The following is a 19262-nucleotide window of genomic DNA, read 5'->3' on the forward strand; positions in this document are numbered from 1 at the left end:
GAAATTGTATTTGAATGTACCCCAGAATCTCTAAATGTGTATTCAGGCTTGTGAACATGAATTCATGAAACAGTAGGAGGAAGTGAAATTCCTTTGCTTAAGAATTACAAGGACACAGCTCAAAACATAAGTTTCAGAAACTAGAAGTATTGAAATAGGGCCTGTGATCTACAGCTAAGAATACTTCATATAACGATAGCAAACCAGACAAAGAGCTGGCGCAGTATAGCAGCAGCATGCCGTCAGCCCTCAACTTAAATAAACTACTGATGAGGACTCTGCACAGGTGTGCTCTTAACGAAATGGCATGCAGGTGTGTGACTGCTCCCATGAAAGGCAGGGAAGCTAAATGTACTACGATATACCAGGCACACAGCACTCATACTCAAAGGAGGCTTAAAAAATAAATAGAACGCACACTTGCACAGGGTCCATGGGGTTGGGATGGTGATAATTAGAATTTTAAAGTGTGTGAGATTTGTGAATGTGTATACATATTATGAGGTCATAGTCTTAACTCAAACCCTAACCCTAACCCTAAAAAAACAGGGTTAGGGTTACTCTTAACCCCCTCGCAGTTCGAGTATTCAGATTTGAGACTACAGTAAAGCTACAACCACCAACATCGGCTGTTCAAAAGACTAACACTCCTCCTGTGTTAGTTTTAATTGTTATTAATAGTTTACATAAGGAACACAGTGTCAGTGCAACCTGTTTTTTTTCCATTTATTTATGTAATCTATTTTACAAATTAATGACACATACACCAGGAGAAACCGCTTGTGTGTTTCCTCTTCTTGTGGAGGCTGGAATCCAGAACAGTTACTGTGCGTGTTAGTTGCAGGTAGCAAGAACAACAAAAGTCTCTGGATTAGTGCAGAACGAGTTCATGTTATCTCATGTTCACAAACTCCTGTTCCCTTTACATCCATGGAGCCATCACAGAGGTCTCCTTCTGTACCTGCTGAGCAAACAGAAACACAGAGTTAGCACAAAAGCAGGCAGTCTTTGTTTAATATTCATATATCAATATAATTTATCATTAAAAATGCTTACGTACAACCCCGTTTCCAAAAAAGTTACCTATAAAAACAGAATGAAAAGATTTTTTTTTTTTTTTTTATTGAAAATAGAGCAAAGGGAACATTGTTGAAACTGAGAAATTGTATTTTTTTTGAAAGATATATGCTTATTTTGAAAACTTATTTAAACTTATTTTTTTTTTAAAAAACACCGGGTGGTACATCTCACAACTAACTAACTACTTATTTGGCAACAAATAAGTAACATTATTGATTATTAAAAAAAAAAAAGCATTCCAGAGAGGCAGAGTCTCTCAGCAGGACAACCGTATAGGACAGCAATTTTAAAATAATGCTCCTTAATGTAAAATTGCTAAGAATTTGGGTATTTCATCATCTACGGTACATAATATCATTAAAACATTCAGAGAATCTGAAGAAATCTCTGTACGCAAGGGACAAGGCCAAATACCAATATTTGAAAGCCGTAATTGCCGGGCCATCAGGCAGCAATGCATTAAAAACAGACACAAATCTGTTGTGGAAATCATTGTCTGGGCTAAGAAACAATTCCAAAAACCATTATCTGTGAACACAATTCATCGCTGCATCCACAAATGCTGGACAAAACTCGACCATTCAAAGAAGAAACTGTACATAAACATGAGCCAGAAGGGATATGGTCATCTCTGTGCCAGAGGTCATTTTAGGGCGTACTGGGGCGAAGCGGAAATCTAAATTTGGAGATTATTTTTGGAAATCATGGATACTGCATCCTGCGGGCTAAAGAGGAGCAGGACTATCTAGCTTGTTATCAGCGCACAGTTGAAAAGCTAGCAGCCATGACGGCACAGGGATGCGTTGGCGCACATGGCGTGGGCAGCTCGCACATCTGGGAAGGAACCATGAATGCTAAACGATATAGTCAGGTTGAGCAGCTGAAATCCCATATCAGGCGAGAATGAGACAACATTTCACTTTCAAAACTCCAGCAACTGGTCTCCGCAGTTCCCAAACGTTTACAGAGTGTTGTTCAAAGAAGAAGAAAACACATTGGTGAACATGCTCCAGCCCCAAGTTTTTTGACACGTGTTGCTGGCATCAAATTAGCAAAAAATAAGCATATATTTTTCATAAAAAAATTATATTTTATCAGTTTCAACGTTTGATATATTTTCTTTGGTCTATTTGTAATTAAATCATTTCATTATGTTTTTTTTCAAAATAAATACAAATATCTTTGAATTTTTTAAGACAATCCTACACTGACTTCACTACGACACTTTTCTTAGCTAATCTACATGTCAAGTTTTGGATTTTCTATCCTTCTTTTAGTCTTTATTTCAGTCTGGTTTTATTTTTAAAGTTCTCCCTCGTTTTGTCGTTTCATTTCCTGCCCGGGTGTGTTTCCCGCTAATTTGATCGTTTTCACCTGTTTCCACTCTGCCATCTCTTCCTCCTGCCTCACCTCTCTGCTCACCTGTTTCCCATTATTAGACCCTGCCTCTGATGTTGTGAGTTTGGATCCTCTCTGCTTTGAATTGTAACACGACAGAACTCTCCTTTTTTTTTCTCTATAAGTCATAACCCAACTTAATTATTGAAAATGCAATGAGTGACTGTCTGATAAAAATTACTTTTATCTCTGATTAAAAGAAAATCAGATATAAAAGAAGGTTTTCAATCTCTGGATCCACAAACTCTTTAAATTCCCTGAAAGCTAAACTTGTCATATCCTTCTGATTTACTGTTGACACCTGAAACGGCAAAAAAAAAATCAAAAGGACGTTTTTCCATTTTCAAACGAGTTAAATGTGAAATTGAGACGATATGAAATAAAATCCTCTTCATGAAGCAGCAACAGGATTTTGCCATACTTTATGATTGAGCATATTTTGAACATACTTTTTTACTATTAATATATTTTCCCCAAAGATTATACAATAATTTAATGAAGAAGTCTGCATGTACTTTCAATGATCTCTCATTTGTCAGACATCATCATACAGTTTCACATTAATTCAACCAGGCATAATCTTGACCATACAGAACAGGGTTAGGGTTAGTTAATAAATAGATATTTTTTGTCCGTGTTCAAATGTATTCAGAGTTCCCTAGAGACCCTGCAAAGGATACAGGGTAAAGATTCAGCCTCTGTATTTCATTATTAAAAACCAAGATGAGCATCTTTTACCTTGTTTAGCTCAGGAAAAAGTTCCTGAATAGCGATGTCCAGCAGCACGTATGTCAGCTGAGGAAGGCAAAAAGTAAGGAGAAGATGAAAAGCTTCACAGCCAGAACTCCTTAAATAAAGTATGAAAAAAACACCGAATTACAGGAACATTTTTGTGTTTTGACACATTTCATGTATACGTTTGTGATACACAGGAATGAGTGTGTGCTTTCAAAGTCCCTTTTCGTCACAGCTTCCCCTCAGGTCAATGTAACTCACTTTGTCACACCCCGTCAAAGGGCTGTTTGAGAGTTAAGGTTAGAATTAGGTTTAGATTAGGGTTACAGTAAGGGTTGGGGTTGGGGTCAGGGACGAGGGAATGCATTATGTAACTAAATGTCCTCACAAAGATAGCTGTACAAACGTGTGTGTGTGTGTGTGTGTGTGAGCACTTGACCTGAGGAAAAACTGGGATTACAAACAGAAGTTGGTACTTAGCCTTTACTGTTACTGTTTTACACATCAATTAATGGCAAACTGTCACTCTCATCCAAATATTTGGCTCAGGATTTCTACTTCCTGGAATCAAGAGGACATACTCTGTTCCAAATTACATATTTCCCCTTAGTACACTAACAAATAGGGCTTTTGCATGTTCGGGCTCTTACTGGTGGAGTGCAAGAATTTGGACAGTGTAGTGTTGTCTCAAATCGTGTGTGTGGGCATGTATTGCTATAGTTGTGTGGACCAATTTTGGTGAAGAACCCTATTTATTAGGGTTAAGACTTGGTTTTAGGATTAAGATTAAAATTAGGTTAGGGTTCAGGTCTAGGGAGGGAATGCATTATGTCAATCAGTGTCCTCACAAGTATAGAGAGACGTGTGTGTGTGTGTGTGTGTGTGTGTGTGTGTGTGTGTGTGTGTGTGTGCGTGTCCTTGTACCTGTTTGTTGAGAACTGGCTGCTGCAGTCCATCGAAGAGAAGATGCACTCCTTCATACTTGGCTTCTTCTCCGATACATTTTCCCAAAACTTCTGAAGAGAAATACCTTGTGATTTCCCAGCCAACACTTTATAAAAAAAAACAAGGCTTGTTCTCACATCTCGACATTAGTCTTGGCAGTCAAGATGCAGGCAGTGAGAAGGTATACAAATTCCAAAAGAATACCTGGAAGGATTGACAGAGTACCTGGAATATATCTCATCATCTCCTCAAACGTCTTCTTGGCCCTCTTCTGCTTGTCTTGGGATGAGCGAGGTGGACTGGTCTCACAGAAAACTGTGTCTGAAAGAGCAAAGAAACGACACAGAATTTCACTTCAATTAATCAAGGAATAGTTGAACAATTTTGAAAAACACACTGCTTCCGCCTTGTACCAGCAACATGACAAAGCGAGGACTACATATACATAGCAGAAACCCAATGTAGACTACAATTAATGCCATGTCCATGCGGTCTGCCAGAGCGCACTGAAACGACGCCCTGCCACTTTTTTTTCTCCAACTCAGGACATAAAATGCTGACAGTTCTTTTCATCCGGTTGAAATATATTTACATTTTTTAAGTGATTGAATATCCAGTCATCCCTGAAGCATATTTCGTTCAAGAGAGCCGATCAAAAGAAATGAACCGGTCAAAGTTGTCATTTAAGTTTCATTATTCACAAGGTCAAATTGAAGCCTGGTTTTGATCCGCTACCCTTTGCCCTGCTAAAGTTCCTGCAGTAGGTGTTGATGCAAACTGAGCTGTGCTACCGCGCGGTGTGGCGCGAGGCTAATTGCAGTGTACCTCGAAGCAGAGTGATGAGGGAGACGAGCCGGTGCTCCTGGACCACCTGGTTCAGTTTGTACTGGAGGTAGTAATCTGTGTAGGCCTCCAGTGTGTTCTTGAACAGGATCCTGCCGCCCATCAGCAGGTGGTGCAACCAGTCAGGGATGTGGAAGACGACTCGGCCTGAGAGCCACGAGGAAGAAGAGAAAGGGAGGAAGAGCAGGTCCAGGGATGTCATGGGGGTGGTTCCAATTGAACACTTAAAGCAACTTCTAGAAGCTCACTTTAAAAAGAAATCCCACGTAACATCCACAACAACCAAGGCAATGCATTAAATACTCATGATAAATAGGTTGTGATGGACAGACTCCGACAAACAAACTTCACTTACCCACATACATCAAGTAGTCATACAACCCTTCAACAGTGATCATCTCCATGAAGTAGTTCTGATTGTGCCTCTTCTCTGTCATCTCTGATCGGTTGGCATTGTTTTTGAAGAGATCGTTGAAGAGCTGACGGAGGAGGACGTGCATTTACCTTTAAGACCGAAGCTCTTTAAAACACCCACTGACTCTACTACTCAGTGAAAGAGCATTTCCAGGTACGAGTGACAAACACAGCTCTTCTAAAGTAAATATGCAAAACATTTTCAGTGTATAGGTATAGTCAGAGTATATTAAACATTTTTCAAAATTGTATGGCAAGAAGTTAGTTGCATTTGTCACTGCCAGTTATTCTAGCATGCCAGATAATTTGACATTTTTGTCATTGGCTAAATTGTCAACACTTGCCAAAGCTTTTCAAATCTCATCAACTCAGCCTCTGGCAAGTTCTCAAATGAAATGCCCAAAGCCATATTCAGTCATGTCAGACCTGATAACAATTTGGTGAACTGCCACTACAGACCATATCAGTCAAAATGTGTTAATCCAGAGTGACTGCAGTGACACATTTTTTTCTTCTCATGTCAGTAAGATTGGTTGAATAAATCAACACGCTCTGCTTTGGAATTATTTTTACTTGTTTGATTTCCATTTAAACTTCCCTTTATTTGAAGACTGGACCAGTGGAACACAATCAGTTTAACACTGACTCCAACATTGATACAACAGAAACAAAGTACCATTGTACCCACTTTCTCCAATGATATCTTGGCAGATACTTTGCTCTGAAAAGATGGGCTCGCAGAGAGAGAAAGAGACAGAGAGAAAGACAAAATTTGGATTGCCAACCTTTTTATCATTTTCTGAGGTGGGGCTCAGGATGGTGAGCTCAGGGCGGCTGGGTTTGGGTTTAGGAGATTCACAGGAGTTGAAGAAGGACTGGATGAAAGGCTCCAGGTGCTGCCCTTTCTGTCGGAATAAACACAGGAGACAATCTGAATAAATTACAATGACAGTATTATTTTTCTCAGATTATTTGTCATAGAAAATGTTAATGGGACTTAAAAAATACAAAAGTGACATTTACAAATGTTTGTATTAAGAAGGAAGAGATGGGCAATAAATGTTCTGCAGTGTCCCCGACCAGACACACAAACACACCACAAAGGAAAGCATTTCTCACCTCTTTTATCAGTTTGCTGGGAACAGACTTAATGATTTTCCCTGTGAAACACAAATACTTTATCTCAGTGATGAGTGGTTCTGTCACATTTTAACTCCGTCCCAGACACAAATATCTTTTGACTGCAACCCAAGGTCAGTCTGATCAAACATTTTCAGTGCACTGGACATGTTAAAACATAATTGGTCTTTGTCACATTCTCTACGTCCAGTTCAGGCAAGACAGACTGTACCGAGGTTCACGTCGGGTAACATCTTGTCCAGGAACTGGGACTCCATACTATGAGGAGACAGGAAGTCGGCCAGGAGCTGGCTGTTGCTCAGCTCCGGGTGCTGCAGAAGTTTCTGCAAAGAAAACAGAAAAAAACCCACTTAATGTTGTAAATTGTGTTCTTCTGTAGTTTAATAGAGCTTGGCTCAAACAGGTGGCTTTAAAATTCATTTTACAAGCTTAGAAGGAAACTGACTAAAAGCAGGTTCAGTATGTCTGGTTACCATGTTGACACATTCAATCACAGATGTTTCAATCATTCTTGGAACTAAACATTTTTATTTTGTCATAAAAAAAAATCACTTGCAGAGACTTTAAACCTATTCTGAAATGAGCACTCCACCACAGTGAACATTTTCACTGCTTTTTGTGTTGTCCGAGCAGGAACCATTAAAAAAAAAAAAAAACTCTTTAATGGGACGTTCAGGGATATTCTGGTTCCAACACACTTGTGAGCTGCTGAAAACGTGTTAGCTGCTGAAAATGTGTTAGCCATGTCGTCTCAAATGACAATCAGCAGTTACGAAAGCGATCTAAATTTGGTACTTTTTCTGCAATCTTGTTTGAGTCCTTGAACGCACTGCTGCAAAGTGCCGAGTCTGAGCTCTGCCAATCTGTCTTTTCCTCCAGAGCTGCTCTCACGACAGCCAAGAGGCAGAGAGATCATAACTTCTCCATTTAGGGGAGTGAATTGACCTGTCAACGGTCCGGATACACAGTACGAATCGTCCTTCCCTATTTCAGAATGATCACTTTTCAGTTGTTTTTTTTCTGAAATTGGATGTAAAGTGTTTTTGAAGCACAAGAACTGAGACATTACAATTTAATCTTGATGGCTGGACACTAAAATGCAGCTTGTTCAGCCAGAAACATTGTGCTTGTTTGTGTGTGTGTGTGTGTGTGTGTGTGTGTGTGTGAGCACTTGACCTGAGGAAAAACTGGGATTACAAACAGAAGTTGGTACTTAACCTTTACTGTTACTGTTTTACACACCAATTAATGGCAAACTGTCACTCTCATCCAGGATTTCTACTTCCTGGAATCAAGAGGACATACTCTGTGTTCCAAATTACATATTTCCCTTAGTACACTAACAAATAGGGCTTTTGCATGTTCGGGCTCTTACTGGTGGAGTGCAAGAATTTGGACAGTGTAGTGTTGTCTCAAATCATGCTGCGTGGAAATAACCCTGGCAAGTGAATACATCAACCCCCCCACCCCAACATATCTGCAGCTTTAATTATTTAACCCAGAAGTGCATGTGTTTTTCTGTCCTCTGTTTACAACACTCGATAAACACACTGATAGCTCCAGTCCAGCAGCAGTATGATGCTAATTAGTGCCGCCCCTTCCTCTACGTAGCCGAGATGGCGACCTTTCAGGGTGAACGGTGTCCAATGTTTCACACTTATTTTGAGTGCATCATCCGGGTACTTGCAGCGCACTGCATGTTTCTGTACTTGACAGCGCGAACGCACTTATGCTCTCAAAACAGTGAGTGTTTGCAGGTAAATACGTCGTTTGGAACACAGTCATAATCAATCCAATTTAACTTGTGTACAAAAGACAAAAAAAACTTAATTCCCATTTTGCTTTTGAACGGTGTGACATTGAACATATGACTCCACTTCCATTGCACAGCGGTCACAGTGAGTTGAAATAATCTTAATCTCTCCACAGAAACATTTTTCTAATCAGAGGACTCTTGTTAAATTGCGTCTCTTCTCCAGACCTATAAATCTATATTATTTCTATCTGTCTTATACAATTCAGAAGCAAAGACTTAAAAGTGTCATCTGATATCCACCTGAAGGTACTCCTCGAACTCCTCCCGCTTGGATGTGAGAAACTCGTAATTCTTGGGGCCGATTATTCTCTTCGAGGGCAACTGCGCGTCCGGAAATGAGCCTACAGAGAGTATAAAATTTGACACAGAGGGACACTGAAATAATGATGAAAAGGACAAGCTCCCCTTACCTTCTTAACCTAAAACACAGGTGTGGTTTGCAAGACCCTGAATGATGCAACAGGGCCATTAAACTTTTCTAACTTCTAAAATTTCAGTTCACTTGGAGGTGAATTCTCCGGAATCCATAAGATGTTCTAATGGAAAATTCATTTCTTATGACGATGAATGAACAAAAGAACAGCCGACATGCCTTCCTCACGCAAACCGCAGCAACGATGTGCAGAACAACCTACCATGAAACTCAGTGAGCTTTGATTCAAAGACGTAGAACTCCAGATATCTTCTGTACACAGACCAGTGCTCAGTCTCGTGTCCCACTGCAGGAGAACAAACAATAACATTTAATCAGTAAGAACTCCAGTTAACACATAATCGATTCCACACAAAAGAGCTATTTATGTCAGTAGCTCCAAATGGCAGCGAAAGGTGACTGTTCAGTTTCAATCTTCTGGGATGTCAGTAAGTCATTTTAACTGCCTTTAATGATTTACACAAAAAATGACAAAACAAAACCTATCTAACAACAACTTTTCAGGAACCTTTGTCCCTGTTAATCACACATTAACAGGGGGGAAATCCAGCACCAGAAATCTGTGGCATCTTGTTTATCGGCTGTTATCTGTACTTTCATTTAATAAATAATTGTATTTTTACTTTACGATCTGCTCCTGTTTATTGTTACAAGTCCTAAAAACTAGTTTTCTCACTCAACATTATATCGTAGGTATTGTGCCGCTACATGAACATAGTTATGTGTGTGGTTACTGAACAATAAAAAATAATAATAATAATAATGAAAAAACACCTGAAAGTAACATCCCAAGTCAAATTCTTACTCCAATTGCAAAATTAGATCCCACCAGAAGAATGACTCGGCATACTCTAAACATCGTGCAGCGGGGCAGAACGACCTCTATCAAGGGCTCTTTAAGTTAGACAGAAGAGAAAAGGTCCACGGAGCCTCACCTGCCTTCCGGTCGTTGCGCTCCACATCGATACAGAACACAGGAATCCTCTCCCTCTTTACGTCGTCGTCGTAGAAATCGATGTACGGGATGGTGATGTTCCAGGCTGAGAGGTTTCGGGGGGTGCTCGGAGTGGAGGCGGCCTCCATGGGGGAGTCATCCTCCAGCACCATCATGGCTTCCTCCACCTTGAATGGAGGGAAGTGACAGAGGTTAAGGTCAAGTCGAAGGAGTCTTTGGGAGTATGGTCGAAACAGCTGCTGCTGGGACGCAGAGAACTGCAAGTAAAGAGTGAAAAGAAAAAAAAAATGTGTACAGTTCAAAGGTCACTACTGGATGAAGAGTTCCTTTGTTTTAAGAGATCTGACATACCATTCAAGTGTGTTTATCTTTACGTATAGAGTATGCCTATCACATTTACAATGCATTGTCTTCACAGTAAATTTGAATATGGAGGAAAGTTTGAATTAAAGGACATGTGTGGAATTAAGGGAATTAAGGGAAATGCAAAAGTAAACACAGGATATCCCCATAATTTAGATACAGGACACGCAATTAAAGAACTATGTGCAAACATTACTCAGTGAAACACATTTGAAATGCTAAGATTAGAACATAGTTAGAGTTTAGATGTCTAAACTGCGGCCGGGATGTGATTGAATGAGAAATTTGGGAGTGGTTGGGCAAATATCTTAAACTCCCCGGAGAATGCAGGTGGAGGCTGTTGGTGGAAAGGGGTGAGATGTGAAGTTTTTGCAGCTTAAATACATCGGCAAATTGGGTATTATTCGTATGTCAGATGAGTATGGCGTATGAGGCATGTAGAGCGGAGAAGCTCAGGTTGAACTAGCTTGCAAGCGTCGCTCATTTTAATCAGCGGGTGGGAACCAAACACACCTGTTTAATTTCTCTCATTGAAAGAGGAAGTTTAGTCCTTTTCCAAATCCTCTCCAGTTGTTTCACAGGGGAAATATACTTGCTCTTTGAAACCGACAAAACCCGCTGTCAACTGAGCATGTGAACTCATCGTCGTCACACATGACGCTGTTGAAAGCCCCATAAGCTTTTTCAAGATTCATTTCCCATTTGGTATAATCACACAGGCCAGACTAGGGGTTTTAATATCGGACTGAACATAAAGGATAAAGCTTCAGTGGGACAAGAGGATACACTTGCGTGCAGGAAATGCTTTTGTCAAACTAGGAAGCAAAGGTCCTGACAGTCAGAGAAATGGTGGAAACATTAAAGATCGGTTGGTTTTCCAGAATTTTCTCTTTCTGGAATCATGTGGATGTCATGAACTCCAGACAGCAGCGATCCGGCGCTGAAACCTGAGATATCACTAAATAGGAAAACTCTGGAGTTCACAAGTGGAAGGCAGGTTTGGTCAACTGTGTGGCTTTCCTTTCTTTACTCCAACGCCACCATGTGGCAGTTAACGTATTAGTGTAAATGAGTGCTTTACTTTGCCATCTCTGTTTTACAGTGGGTTTGACTGATTGAGAAAAAGTCCAAATTGTGCAGATTTTTTTTGTGTTTACTTTGAGTAAATTTGACATGTTGCTTTAAACTTGACGTGCAGAATGAATCGGAGAAACCTCTACATTTGTAAGTATGAGGAACAAACACAGGAACAGGCATTTATATCACATAATCCTTCGAGCCTTATAACCAACACTTTCATTATCTAAAAAGGAGTGTTTAGACTTTTTTAAGATCTGCCTCACCATGTCATCCTCTCCTTCTACCAATCCATAGGATGGCAGCATGGCTCCCTCCATGGTTGTGCTCTTGAACACTCCTTTGATCTTACTGCCAATGCGGCTGATCCCGAAGGACTCGCCCCTCTTTGACGTGCTCCTGCAGTACGAACAGGGAGGATATTAAGCAGTGAGTGATGGAGGAAATGCGCACGGCTCCAGCAAGACGCATGCAGCTCAAGAGAAGTGACAGGGAAGGAACGATAAAGGAGAAGAAGCAGCGAACTGTGTCATGACTGTGCACGGGAGGGAAAGCTAAGGTAGCCAAACCCAAGCCAAACTGTCACATCACAGTAATCTTACAATGAAATGCCCGGGTTGCTGGTAAAGCGCTGCAAGAGCCAAAAGCAAACACAGCACAAAGCAGGTGAGCGGTGATTTCATGAACCGACGTCTCGTTCGAGGGGATCACAAATTTGAATGATTACAGAAATGCTGTGTGATCTGTGACCGGTCAAAACCAGAAGAGGCACACGACATCACAGGTGCTCCGTGTGAGAGCCCCTTAGATTGAGATCAGCGATCTACACAAAGAGCTGCGTATAGAAACATCACTGCATTGTCAAAAACATGAGGCGAGTTTTTTTTTTTTTTTTTTTTTTTTTTACCACAACAACTTGGAGGGAGGACATATAAACAAATAAAAAACCCATGCATCAGCCCCACCATGCAGGCGTCTGGGAGGGGCTGGGGTCACACGGTGGGAAAGTGGACAGGATGACATCACACTGAGCGACCTGTGACACACAGATGGACCCTGACTTACTTGGGTGATGAGTGGCGGTGGGATAGCGAGCCGTATGGGAAGTTTGTGAACGTGGACTGGGCATGGAGGGAGTTAAAAGATGCAGGTGAAGAGCTGCCAGAGGCGGTGAACAGTGAGGACGGGGACTCGGGGCTCCAGTCCCAGGAACTATAAGCAGAACAGGGTCACATCCCGGATGGGGCAGGAGGAAGGGAGAGGACCATGGATCATACCGGGGGCAGTGCAGTATGACGGGTACAGAATCAGAGTGGACATACAGTCACAGACACAGCACGGTGGTGGCAGTACCGAGATGGAGCACCGGGCAGACAGACGGGCAGAGTGGAGGGGGTTTCTCCGTTGCAGATGTGGAGGGGGTTTAGGCTCTGATTTGGTCACGGTTCATGAATGTAAATGTATGAATGCGCTAGTGGAAGCCATTTTCTGCTGTCTCATCTATCATCTTTGAGTGGCATAATTGATGCTGCTTTGAAAACTGCCTTCATAACAAGATCGCTTTCGGTGTCAGATGCAACAAAACAAAAAAAAAACGGAAACTTAAAATGATTTAATGTCCTCTTCCGAGTTTTCCTGATGTTTAATTTTGGTAGTTTTGGAATAACCCAAACTTTGGGGTTGCTGAGAAAATCAGTAAAACTGAAGCCTAAGGCGGCAAGACTCCTGATGAGCTTGATTAACAATATGATTAATGATGACCCATGCTATGATTAGCATGATTAGCTGATTCAGGTCACTTTTCTCAATTGTAGCTCATTTGCATTTACAGCACAAACACCAAATAAAACACATTTGGCCATGAAATTAGATTAGCAACCAAATGACATATCATGATCTGATTATCAACGGGCGCTGACTGAACTGAAGCCCTGACTGCAGCGGGCCCAGGGCATGGTGAATTTGTTAAAAAGGCAGTACATTGTTCTCTTTAGTCAAGAATGAGGTGTCTTTTTGAATCTTGCGTGCAGCACTGCTCAGCCAGCCACTGTTTTGATCAGCACACTGATGCCTTATACTCACCGAATGTCATCCAAACTGAGGCTATTTCTGGAACAATATGTACAAGGAGTTACTGACAGGGCCCCGTGGCCACAGACACACCACACCCCGCGATAGAAAACATAACAGTCGATCCCTGCGCTCAAGTCGGTTTACTTCTCATTCTAGTTTTATTTTACTGCAAACAAGCCTAATTCTTTTCTTCTTTTTTTTCTAATTTACAGCTTATTTTTTTAGAATATATTAAAAGTAAAAAAAAAAAAAAAGGGAATTCATGTCCATATTTAAAGCAGCTGGCGCATACTATATCCTGCCTTCACAGTGCAGTGGCTGTGGGGGTACAGTGAGGAGTGACCTTTTAAAGAAAAAGTTTCACAATTTATCTGTGAAAACAGAAACAAATTAAAGGAACTTGAGGTGGATGTGAAAGAAAACACAGCATTGTTCAGCCTGAACAATACACTACCGGCGAGTTATTTTGTGCTTTAATTATTTTCTGTTTCGAGGTGATAAAACGTCACACGTGAATCATTACACTAAACTTTTATTTTGTTACACGCAAACACACAAACGGGTAAAGTGAAACCGACCTGCTCATCTTGGAGTTCCTGGCAGGGGACTCGGCCCCTCTCAGAAGCTGGCGAAAGTACTGAGGGAAGACGTGGAAAGAGGAAACAAATGTATGTAAAGGTCACGGCAATAAAAACACGTCAAATGCAAATGCTGGTACAGTAGATAAGCCAAATTAAAGAAACATGCTGTATCTAATGACCTTTTATGCTTAAATAAATAATCACAGGCGCCCTGTTTTTTTGTTTTTTTTATGGGCAGGAACAGGAGCAGCAAGAAAATATCAAGTAATATCACGTTATTTTCCAGACACTATTTTCATGCAGGGCAGTCGCCTGCTGTGGACAATGGCTGCGCTCCGGTCCACCCAGTTGTATTCAATGAAACTGCCTGTGAGGGGTGAAATCCGGCTTGGCAGCTTGGCATAGCGCCAGCGTCGGCTCATTGGCCAGTTGTGCGCCTGGTATTGATGACAAGGCCGATAGTGGTTGGTGGCTGAGGGATCGGAAGAGGATAGCGCAACTGAGTCAACGAATTCCAAATCAGGCTGTAATTTCAGCGTTTGCCAGATATCGTTTCGCCACATCTGAGACAATCAAAATACTAACGGTGGAAAGATGTGAACATTCAGTCTGTGCCGCAACGAGCATATTTTTTTTTTTTAACAAGGAGTATTTAGAAATCTGAACAGACGGATGGAAGATTACATGAAAGAGGTGATTTAATACATTTGGTTGCGCCATTGAGTGAGATGCTGACCTCGTCACTGTGACAGAACATGGGGGTAAAAACATTCTCCAGGAGGGAGAGGACGTGCTCGTAGGCTTCAAACAAGCACCTCATGGTCTGCAGTTTCACCACCTGCGTGTACGGGCCCTCAGCAACTGGGAAGTTAAACAATAACAGGTTAACGACACGCATATTAATTAGCAAATACGTGTGCTTGTTTAGGATATGTTCATTTTTTGTGATTCACTAAAGACCCCTGTTCACATACTGTTGCGTATTTCCTCCACTATAAAGGGGTCGAAGCGGATCTTGTCGACGCTCTCGTCCAAGCAGTAGGCCTCGTAGATCTTCTTCACCTCCTCGTGAAGCAGCATCTTCTCTGAGTCAGACAGCTCGGGGCACAAAATCCTGTCGTTGAATTCCTCTGAGAAGTTAACAAGAGGCAGACGTTGAGGTCTCGGCCATCCGTGTGTGGTGTGGCATCCAAGTGTGTCGACACTGCACACAGGTTTTGGTGAGTTTTGCTCATCATTTCAGACAAACTGAGTTGTCGGGTGGTGAAAACAAATGGAAAGTGAGGAATGTATTGCAAACTTTATATTTAGAAGTTTGAAAAATCTAAATTTTAGGTAGTGTTTAGCCTACTGCGGGTGTGGTACAAAATCAAATCATCTCGTAGCTTTTAATTCATTAAAAGAACATGTGGTTACGTTGTAACCTTGGTTCTTTGAGTGGCGAAACTATCTCTCCATCTCATACATATGAAATCTGTAACGGAGTGGAGAGATCGTCTTACGACGATAGGGAACATGTGGTTACGCTGTGACCTTGGTTCTCTGAGGGAAGGGACTGTCTCTCCACTCCGTTTTATATTTTATATTGGAGAGATAGTCTCGAGACGGTAGAGGACCAGGTTTGACTCGACATCTGAAAGGAATGGGAAACACGTACCAACTGCAAGGCAGAACTGGAGCACATGCACGGCTCCTTCCTGCTTTAGGAAGTTCATGAAACGAAAGAGAAGGTCTTGCTGTTCTCGGATTTCCTTCAACTCCAGCTTCAGCACCTGATGTGAGAGAGGGCAGCAGGAAATGCAGTCTAGTAAACAGCTAACAGACACAGTGCACCGCAAACCATTCTTTGATATGTTCCTCCTACTTCTTAATATGTCCAGTGAGGCCTTTACACCAGGCTGTGCTTGTTGTTATTATTATACTATCCAGTGGCTTATAGGGCAGCTGGCTTTTCTATGTTTTGGAGGTTGTATGAAATTCTTTTCTTTTTTTTATGATTATTATTATTATTACATTCCTCTGGATTGCATGAAACACTTACTGAGGGCTTTTTGTTGCGAATATCAGAGTACTTTTCTAGGAAAGGAACCAACGTGGAGGTGGGCTCTGTGGGTACTTCAGGCTGGAGGGGCAAAAGTAGACAGCAAACGTGTTCACCTTTTTTGTACATATATTACATACACGCTTCAGAAATGAATACACAGAATGTAAATGAAACTGTGCATCAGCTCCCATTTCAACATTTACTTACAGGAGAGTTGTCGATGAATATTAAAAGCAGATGATTCACTGTGTCCTGAAATTTAAAAAAGCAGCCAGTTAAGTTCACACACAACAGCTTCGATTTGACGTGTTTGGACAGACACATCTTTGCATGCTTATGGTAAATTAACATTATTAAACTAACTACAGATCAAATTTAGTCTTAAACTCACAAACTGTATCAACAGAAGTCTTTGAGTGAAAACCGCTTTGAATTCCTGCCCCTTAATATGTCTACACTCACAGGATCAGCCAAGTAGTCCATTGAAGGAAGGAAGACAGAACCAGCCAAGACTTCTCTTATCAGGAGAGTAAGAGATCTGAGAGGAGCGAAGAGATACAGCAGCAGGAAAGAAAGAGGAAAGAATGATCCTTATCTAGTTTTGTATGGTTGGTCACACTCTCTCTTTTGGGGTACAAAACAGTACACTCATGATGCGACTTACTTTGACAAATATCAGGCCGCGGGACACGGCCTTTACTTTCGCAGCAGTGACTTACCTGCAGTCTGTAGCTTTGGGCGGCAGGATGTACGGGAAAAGCATCTCAGTCAAGTTTCGGAGATAAAGTAGCTCATCTCTGCGACTGCGAAGTGCCACATGGAGATCAGGACCATATTCCTCCAGGGCAGCTTGTTGGAGATACTGCGCGTTCTTCACTACGCACAAAAGCATAAAAAGTTAGGTTTCATCCTGTGGACACAATTAAAATGTCTCTGTGCGGTGATCATATCAGCGATACCTTTCTGCCTCGCTTTGCTAATAATTTCTATGTGCTTCATGGACACTTTGAGAAGCTTTTTTGTGATGAGGGATGCAACATCCACCTGTGAGAGAAAAAAAAAAAAACAGATTAATATTCACTCAATTATTATCACGAGATTTCAGCTCAGTACAGTCTGATTGTCACCTTCTGGGTTCGGCGAACCAACACAGCTGCAAAGAACCGCAGAGTCACTCTCAGCTCGTCGACAAATGCCTCATCATCTGTGACGTCTCTGATGGAGAAACACTGTCCAGTCACTTCTATCCCCAAATGTAACATATCATACCACAGATTGTATTATAAAAGACAAAAATATTCGTAAAAGGTCTTACCTGTACCAAGGATAAACAAAATTTTCCAGAACAAGCTCCAGAATCTTGAAAAATAAAATGAAGTTGGATTAAGCGACAAGTCATTGATTTTTTTTTTTTTTTATTTGACATTGGTTTCTAAAAGATTGATGTCTGAATTACCTCTGAAAGAGAAGCATCCACCTTTGAAGGCACTTTCAGGTCAAGCCACGGCTGATAGTTCTCCAGTAACAGAGTTGGTCTGTCATTAAAAACATCAGAAAAAGAAAAAAAAAACAACAACAGTATTTTCCACAGAGGAAAGCGTCAGAATGGCGTCTAACCACTAGAGTGCAGTGTAACACCCCCTATAACCTGATCAACAACAGTCATGCAAAGAATGCATGTTTACAAATCAAATATAATAAGGTTAAAGCAAAATTACATAAAGACGCTCTCTTCATTGAATCCAGAGGACTGTTTTTCTTGTTTGGCTTACTGATTCCTTCCGAAGTAATCGCTTTATTTGATTTGTACCCTTTCTGCTAGTAAACCCAGAATATGCAGTAATAGCCATGTCTGAGTGTATCTTGTCAGTATAACTACTGCTGACGCAAATGTTTAGGTCATAACGCCAACACAACCACTTCCTCAGCTACCTCTACACTGCAACATAACCGGGTCACTCACCTGTGCCTTTTGCATTTGATTTTCCCACAAACGGCACAGCTGTGGCCCAGTGGGAACAGCTCCTGCTGGTAGGACTGAAAGGGAAAGTTACACGGAAATCAAGCACAGCACACTGCAGTTGCTGAGTGTCCTGTCTCCTGATGCATCCGTCAACAGCACCAGCAAACTTCATCAAAGTCGTATTAATGGAACCATCACATTTGTGGCACTGCGAGTCCCACGGCTCTCATCTGTTCAGCTGCCCTCTGACCTACCTTGATCGTTGGTTTAATGGAGACAAAGATGTTGGGCAGCAGAGACTCTGGTCCCAGTGAGCAGTAGAAAGTGACAACTCCAGCCAGGAAAGACCAAAACACCATTATGATGTGAATATATCTGTAAAAAAAAAAATAATAAAAAAAAAAACATCCCAGCATACGCAGTGAATACATGTCAGGGATGTTGCCTGCGGGTGACATTGATGGGGATAACGGTAGTGTGCACGTACCTATTTAAAAGCACGGTGGACAGCAGCAGGACGAGCAGCAGAAAGCAGAAGACTGGATACTGCCGGCCCAGCTCTCTGACCCGGTCCAGCTTCACCCTGCGTCTTATTTTCTGCAGATAAGCCCTGATGCACCCCATCCTCGTCTGTGAACATGCAGCCTTACAGCCTGCAATAATAATAAAAGCACGGACTGTGACGCGACAGCAACAAATAACTAAAGGGCGTGCAGGAGCGACGCAGAGCTACACCCACCGCACGTCTATGCGCGTCCAGAACTGCGCATCTCTTTTCGCTTTTGACCTACTAAGCCGGTTCCAGTGATTTCATTCCTCCGGCACTTACTTACTTACTTTACTTACTGTAAGAGTGCGGCGGATGTCGCGGGTCGTCTCGCACTGTAGTCCGGCATCGACACCATCGTGAATTTGCAGAAAATATTTCGCAAGGGGCCGCCTCCTAAATTTATTTTTTTTTTGCAGGACAAGCGGCGAGGTGGCGTACACAGCTGGAAGCCGCTGGCGGATTAGTGGAAATTACACGGCATCATTTGCGCGCAGACTGCACGAAAAAGCCATGCGGCGGGGGTCGCTGCGTGGAATAATGGCTGCGCCGCTCCGACGGTCATTTCGGCGGCTGCTGCCTGGTTGTCAGCGCCGGAGACGCGTGATGTCACCTCCGCTGCGCTCCCAGCAGCAGGCAGCTTCTGGCTCCTGTAGTTCAACTTCTGTATAACAAGTGTTGTATGATAATATTCTCTCGTTGGGAATAATAACACACGACGAGCTGGCCTGATTTGAGAGATGTCAGTGGAGTGCCCCCCCCCCCCCACACCTTTTTTTTTTTTTTGAGGCACCATTATATTTCGACGGTAACGGGACTCCAGGCGCATTAATATTAGTAGCAGCCCAACATGTT

At 41.9% G+C, this 19262-nt stretch overlaps 1 protein-coding gene across 15 annotated transcripts; it reads right to left on the reverse strand.

Moving 5' to 3' along the window:
• Window positions 1-707: 707 nt before the first annotated feature.
• Window positions 708-19128, reverse strand: LOC138199989 (sorting nexin-14-like). 15 transcript variants are annotated; one of them, XM_069152337.1, is made up of 32 exons: window positions 18707-19127; window positions 18348-18513; window positions 18115-18235; window positions 17861-17934; window positions 17354-17432; window positions 17213-17256; window positions 17025-17112; window positions 16857-16941; window positions 16617-16773; window positions 16360-16435; window positions 16105-16149; window positions 15895-15975; window positions 15511-15625; window positions 14828-14983; window positions 14590-14714; window positions 13851-13909; window positions 13282-13308; window positions 12265-12411; window positions 11466-11598; window positions 9740-9926; window positions 9007-9090; window positions 8612-8712; window positions 6767-6878; window positions 6535-6575; window positions 6201-6320; window positions 5357-5480; window positions 4984-5148; window positions 4384-4479; window positions 4138-4226; window positions 3217-3273; window positions 1057-1083; window positions 708-964 (listed from the first exon to the last, which is right to left on the reverse strand). In XM_069152337.1, the coding sequence occupies exons 2-32, from the start codon at window positions 18482-18484 to the stop codon at window positions 923-925; spliced, it is 2994 nt and encodes a 997-aa protein (XP_069008438.1). In that variant the 5' UTR covers window positions 18485-18513; window positions 18707-19127; the 3' UTR covers window positions 708-922. The 15 variants fall into 15 exon arrangements, 11 of the variants coding, with proteins under 11 accessions (XP_069008438.1, XP_069008440.1, XP_069008439.1 ...); XM_069152339.1 differs by having other exon boundaries at window positions 708-961; window positions 1061-1083; window positions 4138-4229; XM_069152338.1 differs by having other exon boundaries at window positions 1061-1083; window positions 4138-4229.
• Window positions 19129-19262: the final 134 nt, after the last annotated feature.

Source organism: Embiotoca jacksoni, unplaced genomic scaffold, assembly GCF_022577435.1.
Source record: "Embiotoca jacksoni isolate LCO1_2020_lvr unplaced genomic scaffold, fEmbJac1.0.p SCAF_18, whole genome shotgun sequence".
Taxonomy (NCBI): domain Eukaryota; kingdom Metazoa; phylum Chordata; class Actinopteri; family Embiotocidae; genus Embiotoca; species Embiotoca jacksoni.